The 18,190-nt window shown below is 35.9% G+C and overlaps 2 protein-coding genes across 2 annotated transcripts; one reads left to right on the top strand and one right to left on the bottom strand.

The window, feature by feature from the left end:
* Positions 1 to 11,533: 11,533 nt before the first annotated feature.
* Positions 11,534 to 17,493, bottom strand: LOC122296858. The gene is made up of 6 exons (XM_043106656.1): positions 17,011 to 17,493; positions 16,541 to 16,614; positions 16,396 to 16,435; positions 12,441 to 12,476; positions 12,234 to 12,341; positions 11,534 to 11,803 (listed from the first exon to the last, which is right to left on the bottom strand). Exons 1-6 carry the CDS (start codon positions 17,089 to 17,091, stop codon positions 11,534 to 11,536), a joined length of 609 nt encoding a protein of 202 aa, XP_042962590.1. The 5' UTR covers positions 17,092 to 17,493.
* On the top strand, positions 13,475 to 14,862 carry LOC122295950. The gene has a single exon (XM_043105238.1). The coding sequence runs from the start codon at positions 13,880 to 13,882 to the stop codon at positions 14,807 to 14,809; it is 930 nt and encodes a 309-aa protein (XP_042961172.1). The 5' UTR covers positions 13,475 to 13,879; the 3' UTR covers positions 14,810 to 14,862.
* Positions 17,494 to 18,190: the final 697 nt, after the last annotated feature.

Genomic DNA, 18,190 nt, shown 5'->3' with positions numbered 1-18,190 from the left:
TCTGCTATTCAGACTGCTAATCGCAGCTCTTTGCCCATAGCTGCTGTCGGAGATGTTTCTTTGAAGCTCACTGATGTGTTTCTTGCTCCTCAGCTTTCTACGAATCTTATTTATGTGGGCCAATTAGTTGATAATAATTGTGCTATTAATTTTTCTAGTGATGGTTGTATTGTGTAGGACTAGGTAACGGGGGAGCCGATCGCGAAGGGACCTAAAGTGGGGCGCTTGTTTCCACTATTTTTGTCTGTTCCCAATTTTTCTCCAGTTTTTCTATTAAGTCTTTTGCTTGTAATAATGTTTCAAATCTTAGTATGGTATGGCATCGTCGTTTAGGTCATCCCCATACTCAAATCTTATCTCATGTATTGAACTCTAGTTTGCTTGGTAATAAAAATCGTTCTCCTTTATCTCTTGAATGTGATTCCTGCAAACTTGGTAAAAGCAAAACTCTTCCATTCCCTTTGCATGCTAGTAGAGCATCTCACTGCTTTGATCTTATCCATAGTGATATTTGGGGACCTTCTCCTGTTTCTTCACATGAAAAGTTTAAATACTATGTGACTTTTATTGATGATCATAGCAGATTTACTTGGGTTTACTTTCTTCGCTCTAAATCTGAGGTCTTTCGTATTTTTACTGAATTTTTAGCGTATGTTGACAATCAATTTTCTGCTTCTATTAAAACATTACGCACAGATTCCGGTGGTAAATATTTGTCAACTGAGTTTCAAACGTTCTTGGATTCTAAGGGTATTATTCATCAACGTTCACGTCCCTCTACTCCTCAAAAAAATGGAGTAGCCGAACGTAAAAATCGTCATCTCCTTGATGTGGTACGTACTCTCTTGTTAGAATCTTCTGTTCCATCCATGTTTTGGGTCGAGGCTCTGAAAACAGCTACTTATTTGATTAATCGTTTGCCTTCTCAAGTCTTAAATATGGAGTCTCCCTATTTCCGCTTATTTTCTACGCAATCTAGTTATGATAACCTTCGTACATTTGGTTGTGTATGTTTTGTGCATTTAACTCCTCATGAGCAACATAAATTATCTGTTCAATCTGTCCGCTGTGCTTTCTTGGGATATAATGTGTGTCAAAAGGGATTTGTGTGTTATGATCATACTTTACATCGTACACGTGCTATTCAGATGCCGACAATACAAGTGCTATTTAGATCACGGCCAATCCTGTCTATCATGAGCGCACGAAGCATATTGAAGTCAATTGTCACTCTATCCGTGAAGCATTTGACGCTCGTGTTATCACTCTTCCACATATTTCTACTGAACTTCAAATCGCTGATATCTTCACCAAGGCTCTCACTCGTCATCGACATTGCTTCCTAAGTAACAAATTGATGCTTGTTGATTTAAGGGCATCAATTCGAGGGGGGCTGTCAACAAGGAATATTAGGCACCGTATTAGGCAAGAGAATTACGGAGGAATGTTAGGCACCATTTGTTGTATATAGTTGACTCTTGTGTATTGTATAGTTTTCGGTGGCATAGTTTATATAATAAAGGAAAATCTCAAGGCCAGGGATCATTCGGACCAAGAAACTGTCAATAGATATTGAGGGGCCACACTATTTGGAGAATATTAGTGGGATAGGATTATATTGTGTTGTGTTTTTTAAACCTGATGACATAGAAGTTTGGAATTGGATATGGGCTGAGATAACATGTGATGTCTCAAATCATGTATGCTACATTGAAAGAGGGGTTCAATTGCTTAAATTTGATTTTCCTTCAATCGCATATAAAGTATGGGTGGCATGCTCATCAATAGAATCTTTCAAGCTTGCATTAGAATATGAACACTTTTTAAAACTTTTTTAATGGAAAAAATTAAGTTGTTTAAGTGTTACATATATTAAAGAACTTGTTAATCTTATAGAAGCTAAAAAATACGTATGACAAAAAGTATCATATTTTATGTCTTTCCTCAATAAGAGAAAATAACCATATGATTTTTAGATAATTACAACTTTTAAATTTTCAAATATATAATCAATTTTTTTAAAAATCAAATAATTATCATTTATGCCTCACAAAACACTTTTTTAATTGAGCGATGGTACTCTACCACTTGAGTAGCATAGCCCTTCCTTACCGTTAGGCCAAAATCAACCTCTCATTTTTTTTTTTCAATTTTCTAATTCACAATTTTTTTTATCATTTTAATTTTTTTAAAAAAAATATAAAAAAACATTAATACACTAATAATCATTTGCTTAACAATTAAGTAAAATTTAAAAAAAAAAATTAAAATGCATGAGGTGTCAAAATGAGTCGACAAAATAGCATCTTTCTCTTTAATTTTTTTTCCAAACAAATTATAACATGTTTGAAAATACTTTAAACATATGGTTACAAAATAGCAAATAATTTTTAATAATAAAACTTATTAATTAAAAAATAAGTTGTAAATCTTAAAATTATCACCTATATTTCCCATCACAATCCCAAATATGCACTTAGCTCCTTGTTCTCCACGTAGTCACTTCTATTGCCTTTGCTTTAAGCATTATTGACTCATAATTTATTGGAAACGTCTTGGACATTGTTGATACCATAACTTGCATAGTGACTTTATCGTAGAACTGTATGTAAGAGTTTTATTCAAACTAGATGTCCCGCGCGCATGCCCATGTCTCAATTGGTTTGTACAAGCTAAAATTAAGTCAGTCAGTTAATGAGTAGGGACACAAATACCTTTAGGGTTTCCATGATAGTGAAAACTTATTTAAATATAGAGAGGAATGATGATTATCATTTACAACATAATTGTGTTTCTAGTCATTGTGAAATACTCAAAGATCAAATTGTCAACGTTAGGGTGACCCTTCTTTTGTAATCAGATAAGTTCTTCATCAAATTACAAGAGATATAAATTTTCTATTTCATAAATTGTCGAAGATCATTTTATAAATTAAAGTTTCATGTTAATATATTTTACATGTGGTATGAGAGCTTATGGTTAAAGACAATCTATGTTCTCCATAAGTCTTGAATGAGAATATGATTTGAGATTGACTTAATTTGAATGTACTAATATTTTGTTCATCTCGCAGGACTTTTTTAGTTTTACCTTTGTTCTTATATCGTATTTTTTTCTATTTTGAAAATTCTATACATCATACTACCATACCACTTTCATTTCACGTTATAAGGTGTACTATATTTATCGCCATTATATAATCCTTTATTGGATGATTATTTATCATCCAATGATCCATTTAAATGAGTCACATCTAATATAGTGATATAAAAGTGTGATGTGAGAGTGGTTATAGCATTACTCTTAAGCAGATTTATCACTCTTGCTCGTGTTTTGATAAATTCGTATAAATGTTGTGGGTTTTGGGCATGGACCATGGCCGATTGAGAGAGCTATAGCTATAGGGACGTTCCTTTTGTCATTATCGGCGTTTGGAGGAAGAAAAACAAATCTGATGATGATCATAGTCCGACTCAAGAATTGACCTGTTTTGGAACCAGGTTGTACAGTGAAATCTGGACACGGGTTGACCAATTGGATCTGGTTTTTTTCTCAGATCCGACTAGACGATTATAACATTATTTTTATATTTTTTAATATTTATTTTTGAGAAGAAATTAAAAAGGTAGAATTTTAATTTCTCTTTGAAAGCAGTTTCTTTATTGTTTAATAAATATATGAATTATTTGGAATTGACCTATGACTTTTAATTATAAAATTCTTAATTACTATTCTTTATGAATTTTATTCATGTATTGATTTATATTGAAGAGCATTTCCTTTCCTCCATATCAAAGCTACACAGCAAATGACATCCACCTCAATTGCTAATAATCCAGAAGAATCGGGTGTTACATAGACTAGGCTATGTGTTGTACCTTCTGTGTGAATATACTGCCTTTGTAAAATGTAGTGCTCTGGCATGTACTGCCTCTGAAAAATGTAGTGCTCTAGCAAGATTCCTTTTGTAACAAACTCTGCCAATTGCCTCTCCACAGCAGCGCATGATAGCTGCTTGTCATATTGTCCATACGACTCTGTTAAGTCTGAAAGTGTATATATATTAGCTTGTATTGCTCTACTATTCAATCAATGAGAATTGGAAATTCTTCCTTCTAAATATTTCTCTTACATAGTACCAGAGCTGGAATACGACTAACGTCCTCCATGGCTGGTGATCACTCCTCACAAAAATATAACCCTTCCCCCACCCTTCAGCTTCCCAGTAATTTTTCTCACATCGTCTCAGTCAAACTAGGTTCCGATAACTATCTTCTTTGGTGTGCGCAGATTATCCCATATCTCCATGGCCAGGAACTCTACCATTTTATTGATGGTTCTACTCCTCCTCCCCCTCCACATCTACCTATCACATCTCCTTCTCCATCTCTTTCTCCCCCACCCAATCTAGCTTATCTCCAATGGTGTCGCACAGATCAATTATTTCTCAGCACTCTTCTCTCCTCACTTATTGAACCTATCCTTGCTCAAGCCTAGGACTGTAATCGACCCGAGTCGAGCCATTTTTTGGCATACTGAGCTTGGCTTGACTCAAAATACTCGAGCTCGAGATTTTTTGTAAATATTTGTTTGAGCTCGAGTTGAGATTTGACTCGATAAGTTAAAATCTCAACTCGAGCTCAAGCTCAAGCTTGAATTGTGTTTTTTAATAAGATTTAATAATTAATAAATTAAATAAGTAAAAAAAGAACTAATATCGAATTTATACACCTAACAAGTAGAACCTCTATTAAATTATAAAATTTTAAAAAATTTATAAATAATTAATATCTAACTAGTTAATATTTATCCAAAATAACAATATATTATATGCATATATATATTATAAATACATACACTTAATATGATATCGTATATCTATTTCATATATGGTTCACGCATACTAGTATATGAAATTATTAAATTTTATCGATTAATTATTATACAAATTATAAAATATACCTATGGAGTATATTCACCATATAGACATAAGTAATTAGAACATATAGATATAAGCATCGTACCTTCTTAATGGCCTCAACTCAGAGTTTGAGACTTTTGTTACTTCAATCAACACACGTTCCACACTTATAACTTCTGCAAAACTCTTTAATCTTCTCCTTACCTTTGAAAGTCGTCTCTCCCTCATCTCCCCTTAGCAAATGTTACCACTACTTCTTCTCCTCATGGTGGTCGAGGTGTTTTTCGAAACAATCGGAATGGCTATCGAGGTGGTCGTACTTGAGGTGGATGCTTCTCCTCTTTTTATCAGCCATCTTCACAAGCTGCTAACAAACCAACTTGTCAGGTTTGCCAAAACATTGGTCATGTTGCCTTGCAATGCTACCACAGATTCGATAAAGCCTATCAATATGATCCTCCTTGAACTCTGTCCACCCACTACACTAGTGCTCAATCTCTCTCTGAAAAACAGTAGTATCCTAACTCAGCTGCTACGAACCACCTTACTTCAATATGAATAACCTCAACCTTTCTGTTGAGCCATACTCAGGACCTGAGCAAATTAAAGTTGGTGATGGCACTGGTCTTCCTGTAACTCATTTTGGTGATTCTTCTTTTTCCACTTCATACTCTAAATTTTTACTGCGTAACCTGCTTTACGATCCTCAAATTACAAAGGATCTTGTCTTAGTCAATCAATTTTGCTGTAATAACTCAGTCTTTTTTGAATTTCATGACTCTCATTTCCTTGTGAGGACAAGCGGACATGAATCCCTTTGCTCAAAGGTCCAACACATAATGGACTATATGTTTTTCCCTCTTCCAACACTCCCAAGACAGATTGGGTTGCTTTAGTTGGAGAATGGACCACTGTTGCTCAATGGCATCATCGCCTTGGCCATCCATCTCTTCGGCTTGTTTACCATATCTTACACAGCAAATGTCTGCCCTTTGTTCATTCTCAATCTAACTTTTTTTGTACTAGTTGTCCTCTTACCAAATGTCAGCAATTATCTTTCAAGAATTCTGTTAATCGCTCTCTTGCATCTTTACATTTGATTTATGTTGATGTTTGGGGTCCATCCCCTCATTTATCAAGAGATGGTTTTCGGTATTATATTTCTTTTGTCGATGACTATAGTCGTTATACATGGTTTTACCCTCTTGCTTCTAAAGGCGATGCTACCTCTACCTTTCTTCTCTTTCAAAAATATGTTGAGAGACTCTTAAATGCTAAAATTAAAATTATTCAAAGTGATTGGGGTGGCGAATTTCTCCCCCTTACCCAAGTTCTTCAATCTCAAGGAATTGTGCACTATCTCTCTTGTCCTCATACTCACTAACAAAATGGTGTAGTAAAGAGAAAACACCAGCATATAGTCTAAACAAGATTGGCACCTTTAGCAACGGCTTCTCTACCTTACAAATTTTGGTTAGATGCTTTTCATACCGCTGCTCATCTCATTAATTTTCTTCCATCTCACTCCCTTAAAAATAAATCTCCCAATCTTCTTTTTAAAAAAGAACCAGATTACTCTTTTTTTAAAATTTTTGGTTCCGAATGTTGGCCAAATTTGCATTCTTACAACAATCAAAAAATGCATTTTCGTTCTCTCTCTTGCATCTTTCTTGGATATAGCCCCATGCACAAAGGATATAAATGCTTTCATGTATCGACCAGTCATATGTATATATCCCGAGATGTATTCTTCAATGAAAATTCCTTTCCATATCCCACACTTTCTTTGTCGGGCTCCAGTTCTTCTCAGCAAATACATACCACTCTTCCCATTTATCCTCCTTCAATTCTCGGGCCCAGGCCTTCTCTCTTATCTCAGAACCGACATTCCACTTCGGGCCCATCCTTTCCTACAAGCCCATCTCTCATTCCCTCATCCCCTTCCACGAATACGACTCCAGAATCTTCTTCAGCAGCTTTACCCTCTCCTCCAAACCCCCCCCCCCCCCACCTCCCCCACCTCCTCAGTCTCCCATTGTCACCCGATCAAAAATAGACTCCTCCCGTCCCAAAAACTTCACCGATGGCTCCATCCCTTACCCTCCACCTCGACAATGTCTCATCACTTCACTTGCCATTCTAGAGGGGCCATCTTCATGCTCTGTTGCTTCCCAATTTCAAGAATGGCGTGACGCCATGACTACTGAGTTTCAGGCCCTCATTCATAATCACACCTGGACTCTAGTTTCCCCTCCCCCCTCCTCTAACATTGTTGGTTGCAGGTGGGTTTTTCGCACAAAGCATAATGCAAATGGGACCATTGAACGCTGTAAAACACGTCTCGTTGCGAAAGGTTTTCATCAACTGAAAGGTATATATTACATTGAAACTTTTAGCCCTGTTGTGAAACCTACAACCATTCAGATTGTGTTATCTTTAGCTATCTCAAATGGTTGGCCTCTTCAGCAATTAGATATTCAGAACGCCTTTCTCCATGGCGATCTTACTGAATCTGTTTACATGACCCAACCCATCGGCTTCACTCATCTTGAACATCTTGAATATGTTTGTTGTTTAAAGAAAGCCATCTATGGCCTAAAGCAAGCTCCAAGAGCTTGGTTCGCACAACTCAGCTCCTGTTTATGCGAATATGGCTTTCTTCCCTCAAAATTTGATCCATCATTATTCGTTTATTCTTCAAAATCCATCACAATTTTTATTTTAGTGTATGTTGATGATATTGTGGTCACCAGTTCTCATCCATCATAGATTGATCATCTTGTTAGTTTCCTTGGTTCTATTCTTCCTATCAAAGACTTGGGCAAGTTGTCATTTTTTCTTGGGCTAGAAATTTCATATATGTCCGATGGTCTCCACATTTCACAACGGAAATATATTCATGATCTCCTATCCAAAACTAACATGCTTTCGGCCAAAGGAGTAACTTCTCCAATGGCTGCCTCTACTAAACTTTCCATTTCAGACACTCCCTCCTTTTCTAACCCAATCCTCTACAGGAGTGTTGTTGGGAGTCTTCAACACCTTTCCTTGACCCGCCCTGACATTGCCTTTGCAGTAAATAAAATTTGCCAATTTATGCACAACCCCAAACATTCTCATCGGCAAGCTGTCAAACGCTTGTTAAGGTATTTGAAGCACACAATCAATTTCGGTCTTCTCATAAAAAAATCCTTCAGTCTCCAACTTCAAGCCTTCTTTGATGCGGATTGGGTAGGTTGCCCCAATGACCGTTGCTCTACCGGTGGATTTTGCATTTTTCTTGGTCAAAATCTTGTCTCTTGGAGCTCTCGCAAGCAACGCACCGTTGCTCGCTTAAGTATTGAGGCTGAATAGAAATCCCTTGCAAATACCACTGCTGAACTCTTGTGGATTCAGTCACTCCTTAAAGAACTTCATGTTTTTCTCCCAAAAACTCCATTGCTTTGGTGTGATAATCTCGATGCAACCTACCTTTCTGTCAATCCCATACTTCATTCCCGCACCAAACATATGGAAATTGACTTTCATTTTGTTCGAGATCGTGTTGTTGCAAAGACACTTCAGGTTGCTTTTCTTCCATCCAAAGACCAAGTGGCGGATGTTCTCACCAAACCTATAGCATCCTCTCGTTTTCATCTGCTCAGATCAAGCCTCACAGTTGTTGATACACCGATCGGCTCGAGGGGGCTTATTGAAGAGCATTCTCTTTCCTCCATATCAGAAGCTACACAGTAAATGGCATCCACCTCAATTGCTAATAATCTAGAAGAATCGGGTGTTACATAGACTAGGTTGTGTGCTGTACCTTCTATGTAAATATACTGCCTCTGTAAAATGTAGTGCTCTGGCATGTACTGCCTCTGTAAAATGTAGTGCTCTGGCAAGATTCCTTTTGTAACAAACTCTGCCAATTACCTCTCCACAGCAGCGCATGACAACTACTCGTCATATTGTCCATACGACTCTGTTAAGTCTAAAAGTGTATATATATTAGCTTGTATTGCTCTACTATTCAATCAATGAGAATTGGAAATTCTTCCTTCTAAATATTTCTCTTACAATTTGCTATATATAATCAAACTGGTGAGGCCATGGAATTTGGAGGTGAGAAAGCAATGTAATCAACTGGAAGGCTTTTTCCCTAGTTGGAAGACTCAGATCATGGAACAAAAGATGATTGAGTGCATCTCAATCTTTCGGAAGATCGCGCGGCTGTATCCATAAATGAAAAATTTTGCCTAGACTTGTAACCTTTGCCAGTATAGGGGCATTTTCTATATGAGAATTGCTATATACTTAAAGAGATTATATAAAATAAACTCATAAATTGATGTGATTTATAGTATCCATTAGATCTGCTTTGTAATAAAAGTAACTTTACAATCTGACGAATCATATCAAGTCACATTAATTTATGAGTTTACTTGTATGTAATCCCTTTATGGTTAAAATATTTTCCTTTTTATATCTTTTTGGAATTTTTATTGTAAAATAGATCTAAAGTACATATTATATGAATTTATGTCAGTTTATAAATTTATTTTTGTGGAATCCCTTTATCAATATCTAATCTTGTTTTTATCTTGTTCAAGCACAAACACGCATTACAAGTATGTTTGTGAGCCAACTTGCAGTACCCACTAATTAATTCCCGGAATGAGCTTTAAGACTTTTGGGATTTCTATAAACTTAATTACAAATAGATTTTGTTTTCAATTTATCTATAAAATTCCTTTTGTTTTTAAAGTGAATACTGAATCTCACTAGTGTCGTCACTTCCTTTTGAAAGCACGATCAAACAAGCGGGTGAATTAATCAAGGAGCATGGATAGGCTTAAGAAGAGAATATAGTAATGAAAAATCAGCATTAATCTTTTAATTTTTGAAATGCGTTTCTTTTAATGACAAAAAGAAACCTAATAAAATGTATAAAGATATAATTAACTTCATCAATGAACTAATAGTCACTTTCTTAACCATTAAATAAAAAAATTAAAAAATAATTTACATGAGAGGTCAAATCGAGGGATAAACTTAGACGGCATAGTATTATTTTTCTTCTTTTATTGTAAAGTAAATCTAACGTATCATATGGAGGTATATCAATTTGTAGGTTTATTTTTATAAAAATATTTTGTGGCTCTAACACTAGAGAACACAAAAGTCATTACTTTTAACATGATGTAATTAATGAAGAACTTTATGTTAGCTCTAATTCTGCTGACACTCTTACGTATTCTCTTACAAGAGAACAAACAAAATCAAAGGCATACTACTAGCAAATTTGCCTGAAGGCGAGAAAGAGATAAGCTTGCATCCGGAAGCATTTATATAGATGAAAAACACCTAGTGTGTTTATAAATCATAATGCATGTTTTTCTTGTACGGACCTTCTTATCTATCAAATGAGTTAAGAGTACTTGATTGGCCTGAATATTCTCTACAATTTTTGCCATCCAATTTTAATGGAAATAAACTCATTGTCTTTAGAATGCATGGTAGCTTCATCAAGGAGCTAGCAGACAAGAGATTCAAGCCCAAGGTACAATTATAGTCTACAATAATTATTTTATTTTATTTATGCAATAAATTTCCTTCAATTTTCTTTTTCTTTTTCTTTCACAGAATTTGACGACTATGGATTTCTCTAATAGCAAATTTTTAACAAAAATCCCAAATGCTTCAAGCACCCCAAACTAGTTAATTGTATTGAAGGCTGACCAGCTGGTGTGAAAGTTTAGTTGAGGTGCATGATTTCGTTGGATTCCTGGATAATCTTTCATATTTATGCTTTTCAAATTGTTCTAACATCCGATTTTTTTGGAATTGTCTAACAAGCGCTAAAGTTCTTTTAACCTCTTCTCAAGCTGTATTTTGGGATTCGTAGCTTCTCTTTCCACATGCATGCATCGCATTCCACATGTCTTTTTGGTAATTTCCAGTTCCTGCTTCAATGCTGAAAGTTCAAGATTGTTGTGATCCGTTTTTTTCGTCAGTTCAATTATAAAATCATCCTCATCAAATTTATTCCTTTCCTCCATTTTGGTTTGCTCCGTTTGCAGAAATCTCTTCTATGAAGTTATTCGCAAGATATTATTTTCTACATGTTTTTGCAAATAAACTACTAAAGCCTCTTATTTGTGGATAAGTTAGAAATTTGTACAACAAAGGATATAGACATTCTTTCTTTCAGTGCTTTCATCCAAAATTCCATTCACAACAATTAATAGGGATTGAGTTGGGGCATTCTGCAATGAGAGAGATTGATCATGAAAAGAGATTTAAGACCTGACCAAATGTTAAGGGTTCTTGGGAAGAAAAGAGGTCTCAAGAAGTTACATCCAAACAGTTTGTCTTCATCATCTCTGAAGATTTAGAGAGGGAAAGGTCTTAGAATCGCCCTGGTTTGAGTTGAAACACTTCATGCTACTTCTGCCCAGCCTGATTCTTTAATGCAACTGATGGCTTTATGCAAGACTAGAAAACATGCAACATTAACTAAGTGGATAAACAAAAAAGAATGCAGAATGTAGTCAGCTTTAACAAACGAAAGAAAATCAGCCTTATGGCTAATTTTAAACATTGAGAAATAAGGATCATAGCATACAACTCCTAAAAGACCTCATGAACACAAGCACACAGAGCAACAACTATACCTGACATGAAAGGATTGCTCCAACCATGTTGAAAATCAGAGTTAGATACAAGTTTCTGCCTCTCTTCTCCAGATAATTGAGATAAATGTCCACTGGAGGATGCATCCCCATGAGGGCTTCCACAATTAGTTATCAGACTGGTAAGAGAAAAATTGTCTACAACAACATTTGGCATAAATTGTGCTATAAGGGTTGCAAGGCATTCAATAACACTCTTCATAGATCCCTGCATAAAACTCACTAATGTGTGAGAGAGAGAAAGGAACATTTAGAAGCAAAGGCCAACTAGGAGAAGCAGACACGCATAAGAAAAAGAAAATTGCTATATACTATACCTTCATCCCACTATGATGAAATGACATTGTTCATCAACTTTTGAACTTTCTTTTACAAAAGATATAAAGATGACGCAAGAGTGATGAAAAGTGTCACATTTACGTAGTGAGATGAAAGGGGAATAGAAGTGTCGTATATAGCAAATTATCAAAGGCTCACTCCCGCATGTAAATCACATTATCTTGAGCATGTACGTTAAGAGTTGTTAATCCATTACCAAGAACCATCTTGTGTGTATATATGATATCGCAAAGTGGCCATAAGTCACTATTAGATGATTGCATGGGACTTGCAAAAATCATTGAAAAATATATTAGTACCTTCACTAAGTCTGACATCTTGAATCTGGTCATCAGCAAATCGTCCATTGAAGATAGAAAGCTTTTAATATTTTCTGCGGAAACTGAAGAACAACTAGAATCACCTTCCTGGAATGGAAAATGAAAGTTAGGATTGAGAATCCAGCATCCATAATAAATCTCAATAAAAAGAGAAGAATGAAAAAAAAAAAAGAACAATTCAACAACCTCACTCACAGAGCCGAGTCTGAGCTTATTCAATATCTGGCACAAAATAGTATTATCAATCAAACATATTGAAAATAAAATAAAAAACATAGTAAACAAAATAATAAAAGATTTGTGAATATATTTAAAAACAAAGCAAGCAAAACCATATTATTTTTAGTTTCTTTTAAACACATTCTCAAGTCTTCATGTCATCTGATGCATTCGATAGTAAGATAACATCAGGGAGAGTGTTATTCAACCACTCCACCAATGTTGCTCGCTATTTGGCTGGCGAAAGGAAAATCAGTAGGAAAAAAGTTAGCTTACGAAATAAAAAGCATGCAAATGAAGCAATCGGAGAGGGGAAAATCAGCTCCCTTTAGAGCATCCACATTGGCTTCATTAAAGCCATCTTCAAAATTTGATGAAAAGTATAAGTTTTCCATAAATCTAAAACCTTTCTATCCATAATCCCACATTGGATTAGCCATTGGATTCATCAAAATAATAATATAATATTATTTTTTTAATAATAATATTTTTTTTTCATATTTTGCTATCAAACTAACTATATGTACATTAATAATTTAATTTGATACTTAAATTATTGATATCCAATTAATTTTTTTCCTCAACCTAATTACTAACAAACACATTTTGTCAACCCTTCTTCTACATAACAATCATACATATAATAATTTAAGGAACCAACAAACACATATACAATCTGTTCATCCAACAATTATATTATGCCAATATTTTATCTAACCAATATTCATATCTACAATGTTTGAAACTAACAAACACTTCCACAAACCACCCTTCTTTTCTACATAAACTTTACATCTACAATTCTATCCTTGGTCAAACACATTCATTCCACCATACACAATACCCAACATTCATATCCATAATTCTTCAAGCCAACTTGTAGATGTAGCTAACCGTCCTTCTTTTGCCAAGATTTTTAGATGTAGCTAATAGTTTTGGATTAAGCCCTATAAATATATCCATCCTTTAACTACTTCCCACTTATCAAAAACCAATATTTCTTCTTCCAATTCTTTGCATTTTTTTTTTCCTCTTAGTTCCCTATGGATCTCTTTCTAAATACTCTTTATAACTTAGATGAAGATTATTTTGATAATGAGGATCTTATGATAGAAGCAACGACCCGACATAGACAACGACATGCAGCCGAGGGAGCATTTTCTTCATGTCTTCCTAATTCTCAACCTCGTATGTTCATCCAACGCAATCCATTGGAAGGTCATGAGCGCCTTTGGAAGGATTACTTTGCTCAACCACCAATATATCTGCCAAACATTTTTAGGAGGCAATTTCAAATGAATTGTGATCTTTTTTTAAGCATACATTCTGCAGTTGAGACTCATAATGATTATTTTGTCTAAAAGAGAGATGCTAGTGGTAGGCTTGGATTGTCTTCCCTTCAAAAGATGACCGCGACAATTAGGATGCTCGCATATAGGGTAACAGCAGATCTTACCGATGAGTATGTAAGAATTGGAGAAAGCACTGCACGGTTGAGTATGAAGAAATTTGTAAAGGCGATTGTGTCAATCTTTGGAGGTGAGTACTTGAGGTATCCAACCAGCAATGATATAGCGAGGTTACTAGAAGTTGAACAAAGGCGTGGGTTTCTAGGAATGTTGGATAGCATTGATTGCATGCATTGGAAATGGAAAAATTGTCCTAGTGCTTGGAAATGTATGTACGCTGGTCACGTAAATAAACCAACTATCATTTTGGAAGTTGTTGCCTCTTATGATCTTTGGATATGGCATGCTTTTTTTGGTTTGCCTGGGTCTCATAATGACATCAACGTACTCGATCGATCTTCTGTTTTTGCTGCGGTGGCCGAAGGTCGTGCTCCTCCGTGCAACTATACTATTAATGGTCACGAATACACAATGAGATATTATCTTGCTGATGGTATATATCCTTCGTGGGCAATATTAGTAAAAACAATTCCTGCTCCACATGGAAAAAGGAAAAAACATTTTGCTGCTTGCCAGGAGTCTGCAAGGAAAGATGTGGAACGTGCCTTCGGAGTACTCCAAGCTAGATTTGTAATTGTGCGTGGACCTGCAAGGTATTTCCAACCTAAAGTTCTAAAAGATATTATATACACATGCATTATCTTGCACAATATGATTATTGAAGATGAACGTCATCTATATCTTGGGGCTGACCAATTCAATTATGAGGTCAATGATGATACTCCATTTGAGCCTATTTCACGAGATAATATACCTGACTTCATGGAGTTCATTGCCCACCATTATCGTATTAGAGATAGAGGCACCCATTCTCAACTCCAAGCCGACCTTATTGAGCACTTATGGAATATGCATGGCCGAGCATAATTTACTTTCTTGAATATGGAAACACCTTGTGGTGTATTGTAGTACTCATTAAAATGTGGTTATATTTATGATTTCCTTTTTATTGTTTTAATGTTGAGAACCTATCAATAGTGGTGATTTAATAGCCAACAGTTTCATTCTAAACACGGTATAACATTGTGGGATATTATATATTTTAATTGAAGGCAACTAGAAAACCAAACAAATTAACTCCAGTTCCTTGACTTAATTGAAGGCAGCTAGAAAACCAAACAAATATATATATCTGCCTTTTATTAACTTATATAAATATATATATTTATTTATATTGAGCTTGTTGCTCTAGAATTTGATCTCAAATACTTGATTTGTGAATAAACAAGACAAATGCAGGCTCATGTATGACAATGCAAGGACGTACACATCATAATAAATCCAAGCTCCTGTATGACAATGCAAGTTCCTGAAAGCTAGAATGGAGAAACAACTAAAATAAATCCATCAATTCAGCTTTAATAAATCCAACATCTGGAGTTAATAAATGAATAACAAATCCAGAATCTTAAGTTAATAAATTCAGCCTCAAGTCATAAATCCAGTGAATAACAAAGATACTAATTCAGCCTTAATAAATGACACAAAAAGTTGATTCCATTTAGATTTTCCTTTCCACAAACTCATCCAAAATACAAGTTTAATAAATAGCCCACAAAAACTTCCAAAATACAAGTTACTTCACAAATTTTCTAACCACAAACACTTCCAAAATACAAACTACCATTCAGATTTTCCAACCACAAATACTTCCAAAGAGTTCCATTCAATAAACAAAAAAATTTTCCATTCGTAGTGGCTGCCTAGCCACATGTTTTATAAGGAAGTCTTGTGGCTAGGCAGCCACTAAAAGTTGGAAATGCACGGTTCATTCAGATGATACATTCAATCCTAAGCATGATATGTAGTTTAAGCAAAAACCAAAAACCTATGATACCACTACATTGCATAGGACTGAATGTATTGTGGTCACTACATTCAGTCCTATGCAAAAAAAAAAAAAGAAAACTTAACACTGCTCCATGATCACAATGTCACAGACTATGAAAACCAAAAACCTATGATACCAACCAATAGATGCAAAATAGCATGATACCAACCAATAGACAGTAGACCACAAACAAATTAAGATGAAACACAGAATGTTCACAGGAATTCCAACCACAACCATGAACACTGGGATTGCTTGGAACACAAATAGATGCAAAATAGCAATATACCAACCTAAGAAACGAGTCCATATAACAGTCACCATATAAATTATCTCACACACAACCACTAAAATCTACAAGTATGCCAACAATACATTACGGATCCAAAAAATACAATACCAAAATTAGTGTGGTTGCTTGAGCCAAAGGCAAGACTGAGTGCACCTTAGAAAATCAACAAAAAAAATTAAAAAATAAATAAAACCAAAGTCAGTCCTACGCAAAAGGAGTTCTATAAATTTTTCCCAGCCAAAAGCCGAGAGGAAAAACCCCAATTGGAGCTGACCATAAATCCAAAACTGAAATGAAACTAGGGTTGCAGGAGAAAAAAATCCAACGAACCTGAAATCTGATCGAACATGCGAATCTGATCTGAGCCAACCTAAACAAAAACCAAGAATGATTCTACATGAAGAATCGAAGGAAGGAAGAATCAGTGCAGAGCTTGAAAACGAGAGAAAGAGAGAAAGGGGGAGAGAACACATACGGGTTGCCTTTGGAGAAGAAGCTCGCTTGAAAATCTGAGGTCCAGACACCAGTGTTCTCTGATGAAATGGGTTTCTGCATGAAGACTTCGAGAGTATTATTCCGGTGGATTGCAAAAAATGAAAAAGAGAGAAATGGGGAGAGAAAACGCAGGGAGGAAAAATGAGAGAGGGAAAATAAAAGTACAGCTATTAGGAATTAAAATGTAGTAAAATAATCGGTTGATGAGTGTATAGTAGTCCTTCAAATTTGAAGGAAAACTGAGAAATACTGTAGCTCAAAACTCCCCATTGTTTTGTTTGACTAATCCAATGCAGCTTTGATATACACATTCATCATTTTATGCATTTGGCTTGGCTTTCGATGAAGCCAATGCCAATGCTCTTACCTTCCCCCTTGCCATTATTATTTGTCATTTTTTAGAAAACAATCCTACTAGCAACTACATTTCTACTTGTAAATCCTTCATACTCTTTCGTAGAATGCTCTGATACGGAACTCATCTTCATGAAATGCTTGAAAACACAGCAAAAACATAGAATTTCCAGTCATTCACTAAAGCAGTATCCCGAAACATGCAAACATCATGGATTTCTATGTCAAACATCGCAGCCAAATCAAGATTTTCATCTGCCACAACAAACATAGGGTTTTCTCAAATTTTGAAAAATCAATCTTTATTTGGGTTGTGGTTTAATATGCTCGTCTTGTTTGGGTTGTGGCAGTGAAATAAGAACCAGCAGCTTTAGCAGATTTTGAGGTATAAATCTGAGGTAGAGCTCAATTGAGAAAAAACGAAAAAAAAATATGGGCGGGTCTCTTAACAGTATTTTAGGGAGTGCAACGGTTGGGAAAAAGAAACATTTGGCAACTGTGGAGTAGGGGTGTGCATATGACCCGCACATCCGAGAGACCCAATTATGATGATCTGAACCGACCCAGATTTTATTGGGTTATCAATTGAATAGGTCTCCAACCGACTAAATAACAGGTTTGTAAATTGGTGTCAACCCATCCGACTAAATAACTCAGCCTCAAGCACTCCGGCGACCAACTTCACGTCCTTCTAGCCAACATGGATGCCAACGGTATGCAGAGAAAAAATTCACAAAAATGAAAAGCAACAAAATAGAAAATAGTGAAAAAAAAGTAACAAAGAGAACCGGTTGTGGCGCACGAAACGTGAAAAATTTGACAAACTGGGGGGAAGGGACATGCTAGGGTGGGTCCAGATACACACGTGTCAGCAGATCTCAAGTCGTGGTCCCACGCTGCGGAAGACGATGAAGCACTCTAGTAGCTCCCCCAGATCGGCGTAGAGCGACTCGTCCTCCTCCCTCATTCGGAAAAACTCAACACGTCAGCGTTGCCTGAACTCCTCTCATCAAAAATGGGGCTCTCGAGCATTGTCGAAGATGTCATCTCCGCCGAACCAACTGAACTCGTATGACGACTCGTCCCCTAGATCCGCGAACTTCTCCTCTGGCTCGGGCTTGGCGCTTGCAATGGTTTCGAGCTTTACGGGTTTGTTCGTCGAGTGGTGGTTTCTGGAAGCCGGCCACAGATGGTTGTGCTCGTAGGAGTAGGTCTCTTCGTCTCCCATGGTTTGTGAATAATTTCTGTTTCTGTGGAAAACACCCTTGTTTTTAAA

The sequence above is a fragment of the Carya illinoinensis genome, chromosome 15, assembly GCF_018687715.1.
Source record: "Carya illinoinensis cultivar Pawnee chromosome 15, C.illinoinensisPawnee_v1, whole genome shotgun sequence".
Lineage (NCBI taxonomy): Eukaryota > Viridiplantae > Streptophyta > Magnoliopsida > Fagales > Juglandaceae > Carya > Carya illinoinensis.
This window is presented reverse-complemented; position numbering and strand designations above follow the sequence as displayed.